General features: G+C 34.8%; 1 protein-coding gene across 3 annotated transcripts in view; it reads left to right on the top strand.

The window, feature by feature from the left end:
* Positions 1–10,525, top strand: part of ZMAT4 (zinc finger matrin-type 4) — an 803,377-nt gene extending 792,852 nt beyond the window's left edge. For all 3 annotated transcript variants that reach the window (XM_051975573.1, XM_051975570.1, XM_051975571.1), the window contains 2 exons: positions 8,960–9,050; positions 9,511–10,525. In XM_051975573.1, the coding sequence (XP_051831533.1) occupies positions 8,960–9,023 (64 nt within the window). In that variant the 3' untranslated portion in view covers positions 9,024–9,050; positions 9,511–10,525. The remainder of the gene's footprint in view (positions 1–8,959; positions 9,051–9,510) is intronic.
* The last annotated feature ends 4,090 nt before the right edge of the window (positions 10,526–14,615 follow it).

Raw genomic sequence — 14,615 nt, 5'->3', positions numbered from 1 at the left:
AACTGAGACAAACAGGCATAACTGATTTGTCTGAGGTCACACAATAAGTGTCTGAGGTCATATTTCCGAGTTTATTGACAAAGAAAGAAAGTATTTAAGGGAAAAAAAAATTAGTTGTATGAAATTTGAATTGCAGAGAGGAGAAACTTCAGATTATCAGACTAATGAGGAAACAACTAAAATAATCCAGATAAGAGGTGCCAGAGTGTGAATTAGGCAATTGTTTTTTGAGTAGAGAGAAGAAGATGGATTGGAGAGATCCTGTGGAAGTAGAATTAAATAAGACATGACAAGTGGATATGTGGGGTGAAAGAGAATAAAGAATCAAGGATGATAACTGAGGTTTTGAAACTTGGATACTAGAAAAATTACAGACTTCAATTAAACTAGAAAAGTATAGAAGGGAATAGATTTAGAGAAAAAGTTAACAAATTTTCTTTGGTGCATATTAAGATTGAGATGCCTATAAGATATTGAATTGAAAATATCCAATTATCAGTCAGTGATGTGGGTCTGAAGATCAGAAGCTATAGAAATATATAATATAGATCAATGAGTCATCTGTATAGAGATGATCAAAAAACTCATAAGAGTTGAGGTTGCTGAGAGAGTGTAGAGAGAGAAAAGAAGAAGGCTTAGGACAGAGCCTCAAGGTACACACAAAATTAGGATCTATGACATAATCCAAAAAAGAAAATGGGAAAGGTCAAACATGTAAAAAGAGAGTCAAGGAACTGAAGTGTTACTAAAACTCACAAAAAAGAGACTATCCAAGAATATCAAATATTAAAAAAACCATCAAGAAAGATTAGAAGTGAGAAAAGGTCATCATATGTGTCAATTAAGAGCTAATTTATAACTTGGGGGAACAGTTTTAGCCATTATGAAGTTGGAAGCCAGATTTCAAAGCATTGAAAAGCTAGTGAGAGTATTGAGAGGAAAAGAAGAAGAAATATAAAAATATAGTTTGAGATGATGTTAGGAAATAATGAGAATTTTTTTTGCTTGTTAACTGTTGCTTTTAAAAGTGAGGAAAAATTGTGCATGTTTGTAGAGAGCTGTTAAGAGGGCAGGGGATAGAGTGAAGATTAGAGAGAAGGGAAAATTGCAGGGACAAACAAGAATGTGATCTGTAAGCTTCTCCATAGGGAAATGATAAGATATTTTGAAGAATAATTTTATTGATAGACTAATATAGTAACAAATCAATTCTTGCTTTTATCTATACACACACACACACACATACACACACACACACACGCGCGCGCACACTCAAAAGTGCTGGGCAGAATTTTCTTTTGCATTGGAAAGCTTCAGAGTGAAGGGAGAAAACCACCAAGAATGAAATGACATTTTATAAACCCTGGGGATGTTGAATAATCCTAAGGGAGAAATTATATATCCTGATAAACTACAGCAATCAAAAGGGTACTACTCTACATTGTTGGAAGGAGTCCCCCTCCAGGAGGCTACTACATTAATCAAATCATGCATAGTACAAGTATCCTTATATCCACAGTGGAGAGTCAGAAGTACTCAATGAAGGCTTTCATTTTGGAAGTGATTATACCATGGCAAATAAGGGGAAGGAATTGTCTCAAGTCACAATGCAAGTTAATGTCAAAGTTAAAACTAACATCTTGGCCCCTGACTCAATCAAACAATTAACAGGCTTCCAGTGTAGTATCTCTTAATTACATTTTATGGCTTTTTAGATCTCAACTTCTTACCCATCTCCGGATATGTTTCTTCTTTATTCCTAAATCAGGGTCTCAGTTTCATCCTCTGAAAAGTGAGATATTTGGATTAGAGCATCCATAAAATCCTTTCCAACTCTAATAAACCATAAATATATGCTTATATGCTATAAATCTGAAAGAGTCATACACAAAGAGCATCTGTAAACCAAAGTCCTTCAACCTCTAGTTTCCCAATAGTTCAACAGGTCCCTGGAATTAAAGAAATAGAAGTTGGGAGGAAGAGTTCATTCTTTCTGATTAAGTAGAAATTAGCTACCAGAAAATTTGTTGCTTTTGGTAGATGTCGCTACCTTCCAGCAGTATTCTCTTCTATTATCAATTTATTGATCAGTTAAATTAAGGATCAATATTTCATCACTTCAGTGACTTTCCCATCAATCTCAGAAAATTCTATGAAAATCTCAACTGACAAAGATAGTAGAGAATTCCCTTGGTCTCTAGAACTAAGAATCAGGAAGAACCTATCTTCCTGTATTATGCAACATAAAGAAAGTTTGGAAGATGGCAGACAATTCCAAGCTCTCCAGCTTTCTCCCAGAAATAAAACAAAATGTTGCCTCAGGAGAAACATAGTCCTGTGAAAAACAAATAAGACTTGAGCTTGAGGCAGAATCTTGGTTCTTCTGGAACAAAAGGAGAAGATCTGTAAGAAAGACTCTAGGACTAGATTTAACCTGTGTGAAATGTTAACATTTCCAGGCTAGCTCCCAGAAATAGCAAGCAGGGAACCCTTGGGCTAGCTGAGGTCAGCCTGAACCACAGGAGCTCTCACTCTCTGGAAAGCATGGCTCAAGGGTTTGACTCTGGGAAGACTGAGGGAGTATCAGCTGATAAGGAATCAGGTGGAGAATCAGCATATTAGGTAAGTGCAGAAACTGTGGGGCAGGGAAGTTGCTGACTACTGGCACTTGCAGGAGGGGAGAGTTCTTGGTTTGGGGGTTCCAGGCCAGAGGGATGAACTAAAGTGAAGCAAGAGGCACCATTCCCTTCAGCCTGGGACTAAAAATGATTACACTAATAAGTTCTCATTAACAAAAACAACTAAATAAATAAGCAGACAACAGAGAGTAACAATAAAACCATAAAAAGTTACTATGGGAATAGAGAATACCAGGATTCATCTAAAGAGGAAGACACTGAAGTAAAAAAAAAAAAAAAAAAGGCTCTCCTACCCCCAAAAGTAACATTAAATGGCCACCTGTCCAAAAAGAAGTCAAAAATACTTTAAAAATCAAATGAGAGAAACTGAGGAAAAACTTTTGAAAATCCAAGAAAAATAAGAAGTAAAAAGAAATGAAAAGAAAGTCAACCAACTAGAAAAGGAGATCCAGAGTCTTAAAAAAGATAATTATTCCTCAAAAATTAGAATTTCTCAAGGGGAAGCCAGTGAAGCTATAAGAGACCAAGAAATAACAAATACAAAATATAAAAAGGAAAAAAATTAGAAAAACAAGAAATTTTTAAAAACAGATCAAGAAGAGAAAACAAAAGGATAATTGGACTACCAGAAGACTGACAAAAAAAAAAGAATCTTGGCATAAGGATACAAGAAATAATCTAATAAAATTGTCCTAAAGTGATAGAACAAGAGAGAAAAGTAAAAATCGCTACCTCAGTGAGATGCTACAAGGAAAACACATAGGAATGTTATTGTTAAATTTTGAAAAACGCCAACTCAAAGAGAAAATTTACAAGAAACAAACAAACAAAAAATTAAATTACTGTGGAGCTACCATTAGAATGCTTACAGGATTTATCAGCAGCAACAATAAAAAAAAAATACAGGTCCTAGAATATTATATATAGTTATATATATTATTATTATTATTATTAGGAATAATAAGATTCATAGGTGGGGGAGGTTAAATGTTAGTGAGACAAGTTGTGGTGACCGTGTATTTAAAATCAGCCGGAATCAGGAATTCAGGTTAGGGGAAAATCTTCGATCTTTATTCTTTGTGGAGGTGAAGAAGGATAGAAGATAAAGTGGGATCAGAGGTGAAGGGGGATTGTGATAGCAATGTGAGTAGCTGCGACAAGAAGCCAGCCAATAGTCTCTCCCTGACTCTTCCTGCCCCTCTGCCTCCATCCACCAAAATCGTCATTTCCTATACAACACATCAGGACTTGAACAAAGACTGGGCAGGGGCCATTCTTTCTCCAAGCATATATATTAATAGAGAATGGTCCAATTACTATTTAGCCTCACATGCTTGGGACCTCAGCACATCAATTCAAGCTTCAGCCCATTACAACAAGTATGCAGTACAACAAAAGTAGAAGAGGTAGAAAAAAATAGAAGAATTAGCAGGAATATGAAATAAGAGATATACACCAACACAATAACAAGGATCAGAAGTAGAATTTATTTAGAAAAAAAAAGTAGGGATATTAATCATTGATTTCAGTCAAAGTCACACTTAAAAATCCAATCAAGAGAGAAAAATATGTGCACAGCACATTCAAGTTTAATCTGCATTACTAACATTTTCTCTACCATTTTATTAAATGTATACAAATAACAAAATAATAAATCAAGCCCTGATTTATAGCATTTGCTGATTTCCAAGTATAAATGTTCACACTGAAAATTTAATAATTGGCTTTCAAGATCTGGTCCAAGTCAGCTCCAACATAAAGCTACTACCAGATCTTTCTTACTTCTAAATCTAGAAAGATCCTTTTATCTTTCCAATTCTTTGTTTAAGGTCCTTTCTGGTGAAGACATTTAAAAGTCACTCTAATGTGTTATTAAAAAACTTTTTAACAAAAATGTAAGGATTATTTTCTGTGGCCCATATTATAGCTACCAGCAATTTTCCCTAGAGAATTTTGTCACTGCTTTGGAGAACTTTGGTACATTATACCAAGAGAATGGAAAACAATTAAACTGCTAAGAAAAGGTCATGACCAGGAGGATCTAATAAGCATCAGAATTATGGGCAAGCAAAGTATGTGCTTGAAAAGGATGAGGTAAAAGTAAAGCAGTAGGTGAAACTCATTGGTCAGCAATCATTGAGCCTATGTGGTGAACAGCATTGGAAAACTGAACCTAGGACAGTTGCTATTTATTTTTAGCTCAGTTTTACATAAATTTTGGAGATCAGGTCCCCCATAATGAATTCATTGTTGTTTTTACTCATTTTTTGGTTCCATATTGATCAAGCTCTCTTGTCCCCCATTCATCAGTAAATGCTCTCTACATGAGTTTTGTTGTGGTAAGCCAACCACCATCACAGAGGAAAAAGACAACTCATTTGCTTAGATATCTTATTGAGATTTACCAAGAGCTTTTCATTACAGTCAAAAAAAACTACCCTGATTCCAGAGAAAGAAAGTGTTTCAGCGTCATTCTGGTGTCCTCTCTCCACTAGGTATCTAGGAAGCATCTGTCTTACCAAATCAAGTTTATGAGCATGACAACACTAAAAGTGGTTTCCCTTTTTCCCCTTTATTACATGATAGATATCAACTCTGACATGTATCAGTGGTGCTTCATAAATGTTCCTCAATTTCTACAGAGCCTAGAGAAAAGATTGTTGGGGAGGCAGTGTCTCCACTTCAAGACTTACACTTTGATGTCTTTGAATATTTGCTTGACTAGGGGATGAAAGAAGGTGAAAAGAATTGAATTTACCTCATAGATGACTTTAAAATTTACTGTCCCTCTTTTCTTAGTTGAATACTGAAAAAAAAATTGATTTGCTCATTTCCCATAATCCAAGAGTTTGTTCATTCTTCTACTCAGACAACTCTAGTTCTTTGGAAATTTGTTCAGGGAATATAAGTTTAGCAAATAAAGAAATATGCCATAAAGTATGTTCATGGTCTTAATTTCTGACATGAATAAATTCTGCAAAGCCATTTCTGGGCTTGAAATATATTATCTATAAAAGTGTGATGATATTTTATTTATTTGGTTGTCAGACATTTATGAGGTTGATTAACAGTTACCAGAAGCTAGAAGAGGTTTAAAACATGGGGCCAAGTGGGTATAATTTATATTCCTTCTATATGTAAGTCTATATATCAGTATCAATTGAACTCAAATCCTGGTACAGGCCACACACATTACATGAGGGATAAGGTAGATTGATAGGAACTGAGAACTAACAGGAAACTCATAAAATATTTTCTAAAGAGAAAGAGAACAAGCATTTAATAAATACTTATTATGTGACAAACATGTGCTAAATAAGCAATTTATAAGTGTTATCTCCTTTGATCTCATAAGACAATATCATTTTTGTATTCTAAGGATAGTCAGGTGATATGACAACATAAATGAATAACTTAGGAAAGAAAATTAATGAAGGACTCAGAGATTTGCAAAGGATAATTTCTGGAATTTATGATTTTTCCCCTGAACTTAGATTCAGAAAATTAGCACTCAAGTTAAAGCCTTCCACTTACCATGTGGGCAAATCAAGTCATCTTTTTGAGTTACAATTTCCTTACTGGAAAATGGGGGATGATATTATTGCACTATCTGCCACACGGTTATTGTGAGGATCAAATGAAATAAGACATGTAGAGTGCTTTGTCAGCCATAAAGTTCTACATAAGTGTGAATTGTTGGAGTCCTTATCTTTCTTCTCCAGTTTATTCTCCCACATAGTATCAACCATCTATCACAGTAAAATATATAGAGTAATGGTTAAACCCTCTAAGAAGCTTAATTTGCTATTGTGTGTGGGCATTCCAAACTTCAAGTTATATACAGAACAGTGTTATGTTTCCTTAAACAAAGTCTTAAGAGAGTTCATTATTGCTTGATGCAGGACAACAGAAATGGAAATATATATCTATTAACAAATTGTTAATTCCCAGTACAGTCTAGGCTCTTTGATGGCAGGAACAGTTTTCCATTTTATCTATGTATCCTTAACACCTAATACAGTGTCTTGCATACAATCAGGACTAATAAATTCTTTTTGAATTAGATTAGAACAGCCTAGTGTGTACAAAATCTAGTACTAGGAATAGTATAAGTAAAATAGATATGCCAGTAATGTCACTTAAATAACAAAATAAGATTAAAGTTACAGTGCAGGAACATAGACTAATTTATCATTTGGTCAGTGTAGGAAACTCGGGGACAGCCAGATGATTCAGTGGATAGAGTGCTGGACCTGGAGTCAAAAAGACTCTTCTTCCTGAAGTGTGAAACCCTGAACAAGTCACTTAACTTAATTTGTTTGCCTCAGTTTCCTCATCTGTAAAATGAGCTGGAGAAGTTAATGGCAAGACACTCCAGTATTTTTGTCAAGAAAACCCCAAAAATGGTTACAAAGAATCAGATATGAATGAAAAAACTACTAAAATAATGAACTCTAAGTATGTGACCAACCACATAAGTCTTAGAAAGTTGTTTGAAGAATAGAGGAGTTAAATGACTAACCTAAGTCATATAGTTAAAACTTCAGGACAGGTTTCAATTTCTCCTTTTCTAAATTCCAAATCTAGAAATCTATCCACTAATTCAGGTAGCATCCCATTTGAATTAATAATCATGTTAGCAATATAATATTCCCAGATCAGTAACAAGTAAATCATGAAGATGGTAAATATTGTAGAATATAAAAGAAGGGAAAGATCAGATCTTTGTAGATTGTAGCATTCAAGGAAGAATTATGGAATAAATGTGACTTCGGCTAGGCTTTGAAGGATGGACGGGAGTTAGGAAAACAAAGATCACAGTGAAGAGCTTTGTGACCAGAGGGAATGACATGAACAATTACCCAGACCAACACAAATGCCTCCTCCTTCTCTGATCTCCACTATAACAGCAACTCTCACAAAGCACTTTAGTTGGACCTCTATTGCACTTTTCATGTCATATTAAATATTATAATTCTCTGTATATATGTTATGTATTTATATATACATAAGAGTAAGGACAGGACACCATCTAAATTCTCTCCTTTGTAATGTCTAGTATATTAGGTACTTGATAAATGTTTACTGAATTCAGGGGAAGTCCTCTGCATGCAGAGGAAGGAATTAATATGAAAATTAGTGAGGTTTGCTCAAATTTAGGGTAGCATGTGGCTCAAAAGAGATAAAGGATATAAAGGACTTCACAAACCTTAACATTCTGTATAATTGCAAATTATCGTTGTTAGTAACATATAATATTAATCTATCATTATTTTTATTAATCTATAACTAATGATGAATTCATCTTCTGAGCCTTCTACTGTACCTCTACTGAGCCTCTAATATTTTTATGGCGCAGTAAAAGGGTATGCTAGTAAATATTTAACAAACAGACCTTCCAAGGGGGGGGGGGGGAGGGAAACATATACACCTTTAGGTTTAATCTGTATTAGTAATATTTTTAAAAATCTAAACAATTAACAAAACAAAAAATCTAGCCCTGATTTGTAGTAATCAATGATTGTGAAAATTTAATAATGGGTTCTCTCAAGCCATTTAGAGTTGGCTCTAGTACACCCCTCACTCAAATAAAACTGAATGGCCCAATGTGACTGACTGAAGTGACAGGTCCTTTTAAGAATAGCATTTGTTGAACTTACTCAAAATATGACTGAAAAGGAGTTGTATCCAAGGAGATGCCTAGATGTTTTCACAATTTTAATATTGATACATTCTTGTTAATTGAACTAATTCCATGAAAAATAAACTGCCTTCATTCCAAATAGTATTAACTTTACTTGGAAATGCATGGATACCTGGTGGATTGAAAAATTTCAGCCAGATTTGGATCTTTGGGGGCACCCTGTTTATTTAAAAAAAAAAAAAACCTCTTCTAGTAAAAAGTACACAAAGAGAACAAAAGAATAACCTACAAGGAAGCAGATAAAAGATGGACAAATCATGAGTATGATCTCTTCTATTATTATATATGCTTTTTTGAAATGGAAATTTATTTGTACATATTTTGAATCCTCCCTGATGTTCTTCTAGGCATGTGACAATGTTTTGTTTTGTTTGTTTGTTTTTCTTTTCTGTTTTTATTTTTATATTTTGTTTTTTCTTATTTTAAATAAATATTAAAAAAAAATCTTCCACACAGAGAAGCATAATAATTTCACCTTCTTATCATATCTAGAACCAAAAGACAAAAATTTGTTCTTCAGTTCATTGTCAATTTGGATTTACCTAGTGAATTACTATGAAAAAAATGATTGATGATCAAGGATATCATTACTAATTTTTAATTTTACAAAATTTAGTGGAAGACTACATAAGTCATGGAGGGGATACAATCGACGTCATTGGAGGGATGACCTGCATTGAAGAAATTATCGGTGCTTGAAGTAAGAAGTAAGTAGAAAAGACATCTTCATTTCCATCAGAAAATCTAGGGGCTAAAATTTAGATTGAAAGAATAAATGGACAATTTGTTTTCTTAATTCCTGACTCTTCATGGGCTGAGAAGTTTGAGTGGTTTCTTTATTAGTTTCCTGTAATTCCAATACTAAAGTTAATAGGTTGTGGAAGGTTTAGACTCACAAACTCTAGGGCATTGACATGATGTAATCCCATGCACTTCAAAAAGTCTGTTCTGAATAGAAAATTCTCTACTTAGAATTAAAGTAAAATGTGTGCCTTCTAAAATTTGAGAGACTGTATTGTGTTTCATGTCATTTCTGCCTTTGTCCAAATCAGAACTGGGTTAACCTTCACATTATGACCTGAGACCAGATGGGAGTATCAAAGGAAGAGATCTAATCTTGCCTTGGTATTATCCTGCTCACTCCTGTCACTCTCTCTGATCTCCTAGATTTGCGAGCTTGCCTGCCTAAAGCTACAGTACATTCCTGACCTTTCCTCTTCTGGATGACTTCTCTGGGCTTGTCCTTTTGCCTGCTGACCAGCCTGTGGAATCTTCTGAAATCCTTCTAGCATGGTTTGGTGCAATGGTTCCAAATGCATTGGCTGCAAACCTTTTAGGAGACGAGACACAGAGTTATAGCAAGGGGTCCATGAATTCATACATGCACCTAACATTGGTCTTTATTTAGCTACAACAAAATAGGTTCACTAATATAAACTAGCAAATGTATATTGTATAGACTGAATTTTAAATGTATTGCAAACATATGTGTTGCTATTTTTCAAATATATGTATATGTTATTATGATAAATAAAAACAAAGTCATTTAAAATCATTAATACATTCATAGCAGGTTTTTGTAATGTGCTTTTTCAATGATATGGTAATGGCACAATTTCTATCATCTGAGATATGTTCTCTGAATTATTTTTTTATATTACAAGGGGTCTCATCTTCCAATAGTTTAGAAACCAAAGGTGTAGTGAGAAGAACACTGTTATCTGGAATCAGAAATTCTAGGTTTGAATTCAGGTTTGGGACCTGTGTTACTATCTTGTAGTCAATTTCTTCATCTGTAAAATGAGTAGTTTGAGCCAGGTTTCGACCTCTCTAAAGTCTCTTATAATTAGAAAGCCTATGAGATCCTGTTTCAAACCTTTTTTTCCCCCTGAATCTTTCATGATCACTTCCTTCCTTCTCCTCAGCTGAAGATTTTGCTTTGTGCTTTATACTAAAAAAATGAGGTTAGAATTTGAAACAAAATTTTCAAATTTTAAATAGTTTTCAATTGCTGAGAATTCATTATCCTCTCCTTTTCTTTATCTCTAATCCCTCTGGCACTGCCCCCATTATTTCCCGCTTCACTTCAGTCTCAAATGGTCCAGCGTCCAGATGATCGCCACTTTATGCACTACTAAATCCTATTCATTTTTTGTCTTCTCTAGTAGATTGTACTCCACCTCTCTCCCTTCCCTTTCTCTCTCTCTCTCTCTCTCTTTCTCTCTCTCTCTCTCTCTCTCTCTCTCTCTCTCTCTCTCTCTCTCTCTCTCTCTGTCTTTCTCTTTTGTCTCTCTGTCTCTCTATGTGTTTATCTCTTTCTCTTCTTCCTCCAATGTCTCCTTTGATCTACTGATAATTTCTCAGTTGTCTATAAGCAGCCTCAGAACTCTCCCCTTAAAGAAAACTCTCAAAACATCACTACTCTTCCCCTTTTCTCTTCCCCTTTTCAGTTAAACTTCTTGAAATAAAAAGAAATCTATCCTCAATGCTTCCTTCAATTATTTTTCTTCTAAACTCTCTGCAATCTGGCTTTTGGATCATCACTCACCTAAGTCTCCTATTCCTAAATTTACCAGTACCCTTTTAATTGTTAAATCTAATGTCCTTATCTCAATACTCATTTATTTTACCCTTCTGAAATATTTGAAATTGTTGGTCACCTTCTACTTCTCAGAATATTTCCAATTTTCTGACACAGCTGTCTCTTAGTTCTCGTGGCTGTCTCTTTCATTGGAGCTTCATTAATATTATGCCCACTAATGCTGGATCTCCCTCAAGCTGATGATTCTCAGATCTATATGTCTAACTGCCGTCTGTCTCTTAAACTCTTGTCCCATATCACCAAGTTGACTAGTGGACATTTCAAATTGGATGTCCTACAGGTATCTCTAACTCAACATGTCTACCATGCATTAGGATTCCCCTGCCAAACCCACCCCTCTTCTTAATTCTCCTATTACTTCTTCCAATCAAGCAGATTTATAACTTCAGTGTCATCCTCTGTTCTTTATTCTCACTAACCTCAAATCTTCGGTCAGATGCCAAATTATGTCCTTTCTACCTCCACATCTCTTGAATGCATTCTCTTCTCTTTACTCATATAGCCCTGGCTCTAATTCAGATCCTCTCTTCTTGTAAACTATCTCAATGACCTCCTAATTGGTCCCCCTGCTTCAAGTTTCCCCTTCCCTCCTATCCATCCTCCAAATATCTGCCAAAGTGATTTCACTCCCTAAAACACAATTCTGATCTAATGTCCCCATTCAAAAACTCCAGCAATTCTCTATTTCTTTTATTGTCAAATGTAAACTGTCATTTGAAGGTCATTACCCTTGGACCTTTCCTTCCTTTTCATTCTTCTTATAGGATGTTTCCCTATATCCATCCTGTAGTGAAGGTAAACTGACCTTCTTGCTGTCCCTCCCACATCTCCTGTGCCTTTGCTCTGGCTGTTTGCTTTGCTGGGGATGATCTCCCCTCTTGCCTCTGTTCTTAGACTTTTACTCAAATGCTGCAGGAAACCAGTCCGGGTTCTATCCCTCTTCTAGCTTTTAGGTTTTTTCCTTCTAAGGGTTCCTGTGGTCCGACTATTCTGTATGTAACTTGTGTGCACTTATTTATATGTGTTTTTCCAATTAGAATATAAGCTCCATGTGGGCAGGAACTTCTGTTTGCATTTTCTTTGTATCCCCAGTGCTTAGCATAGTTCTTGGTATATAATAAGTGCTCAATAAATGTTTGTTGATGGCTTGATTGATTTTGAGTCGGCTGACCTCATTATACCTTTATATCTTAACTGAAAATACTGCTTCTGCCATATGGCTTATCCTAGTCCCTCTAAACTAGACCTGGTCTGTCACCAATCAGAGTCTCCCATACACAATAAGCCACTTTCCTTCTAAAACTAGCTCATGGGGCCTCTTACAGATTTTTTTTTCTCAAATAGACTTTCAGAGATGGTTGGCTGCTTAAAACCATTAGTGAAAATAACACACAGGAGAACTTTGAGATAACAGTGGCTGAACGTGCCATTTTGGGCCCCTCAACATCCTGTTGTTTTAGTAGGATTGTTTTCCTTAAATTTCCTTTGAGTCTTAATTGTTTTAACTGAAGGATTTTGAGGTCAGAAATTCCCTAATGAAACAAGCTACCAGTTTCACAAATTTGAGATGGTGAGATACTCAATAAGTACTAGGACTAATGATCTTGTGTTATGTGCTACAGCAACATCTTCCTGAGCATACTGAAAATGTGGGGAAAATACAATTTGTATCATAGAAAGAGCACTGAAAGTTCTCAGCCCATCGTGACCATTGGTTATGACATTGGACAAGTCATTTTCTCTGAGCCTCAGTTTCTTAGCTTTTAAATATTAAGGTTAAATTAGATTATATCCAAAAGGCATTATGTTGTAATGTACTGCCCCCATGTACTCTTTTATTGAAGTGACAGTTAATCACTTTTCTTAAGTCATTCACATATGCTGTCATTCAGTATCACATAGTATTACAAGGATGTTATCACTGTTATATATGGAATATGCTTTGAGTGTTTTATTCTTCCTGTTCCTTCAGCCTGTCTCTCCCTATACAATTGATTACCAAGACCTATCAATTCTACCTCCATTATATTTTTTGACATTTTTTCCTTCCCTCCATTCTCAACAACCATAATCCTGGTTCAATTCCTTGCCACCATTACAATAGCTTCCTAATCACTACTTTTCCTGCCTCTAATCCCTTAGATAGTTTCTAAATTATAGTCTTCCTACTGTATGGGTCTGACTATGATAGTCCCCTATTCAAAAATTGTCAATTGCTCTCTATTATCTCTAGAACTCTCATCATGCTGGCTAACCAACTTTTATTTACAGCCTTATTTCAGATTAATTCCTTTATATGTATTCTATTCTATTCTTCCCATTCACTCACTTGCACTTGTTTATCTTCCTCATTTCATACTATATTGACTTTGTTGAGTACACCCCCCACACATCTAAAAAGTATTTTTCTACATCTATGTCTATCAAAATCCTTTTATTTTAAGGTTCAATATAGATGTCATCTAATTAATGCAATTTTTACTTATTCCATTAATGTTAAAATTCATCTTTACTTTCTCAAATTTTCCTAAAATATTTTTGACTGAATCATTCCTTTTTTTATCATAATTCTTTTTAAATATTATTTGTTACATCAGAAATGCCAAATGCACAGCATGCAATCCAATATACTACCTTGATCAAACCAAATTAAAATGTAACTGGTAAATACTGAATAAAGTAAGTAAAGATATATAGAACACAAGTAGTGCTAATATATAGTTTTCTAGTTAATATGTTGCTGCAGAGGTCCTTATGTGTAATTTAATAGATCCTTTTTCTGTTTGAATTTGACACCTTTGGTGTACATTATATCTGCCCCATTAGGTAATAAGTCTAGTGGTATTCTATTATTTCTGTCTTATGCATAAAAAATACTTAATATATTTTTAAATTGAATTGAATTGTTTTCAAGTTCTATCACTTTCATGGTGTCCTCCCCTAAGGTTTACCCATGCCCAAAATTCCAAATGTGGTTGACAAGAGCAGAGGACAAGGGGGCCTTAGCCTATCTTATTCTGGACATAATAATTTAGTTAATTCAGACTGCAATTACCTTAGCATTTAGGGGATGTTATATCATGCTACTAATTTGTATAAAATCCTTGAATATTTTTTAATATGGGTAAATAATATATCTCCCTCATTCTATACTAGTGCAACTGATTTTATGAACTCAAATACTGAATTTGATTATTTGTCCTTTTTAATTTTTAACTATAATAGCTTCAAGTCATGTTTTCATTCCTATGGGAATCTCACAAAAAAAGGAATTCTGGGCCTATCATCCAGCAGGCTAACTATCCCTTCCATTGGAACATTTCCCATCCCATGCACCTCTGCTACACCAACCCCTAAATCTCCCCACAGCTCTTTCCTAATTTTCCTTGTACATTTCCCCTTGCCAAATATCCAAACTGGCGAGGTAAATACGAATATTTATATCAAAAATGTTCACATCCTTTGAGTATTGATGTGCCATACTAGTTATTGTCATTATTTTGCATTTGCACACTGACACCACACTGACTAATTCAATTATGAATGCACCTGCTGCCTACCAAGATGTGCCTCCCTCAGACAGATGAGAAGAAGAGTCAAGGGAGTCTGGTTCACAGCACAAAAATAATGATGTGAATTCTCAGTCTTTTTGCAGAATTATAACTCTAAA

This window comes from Antechinus flavipes, chromosome 2, assembly GCF_016432865.1.
Source record: "Antechinus flavipes isolate AdamAnt ecotype Samford, QLD, Australia chromosome 2, AdamAnt_v2, whole genome shotgun sequence".
In the NCBI taxonomy this organism is placed as follows: Eukaryota; Metazoa; Chordata; class Mammalia; order Dasyuromorphia; family Dasyuridae; genus Antechinus; species Antechinus flavipes.
This window is presented reverse-complemented; position numbering and strand designations above follow the sequence as displayed.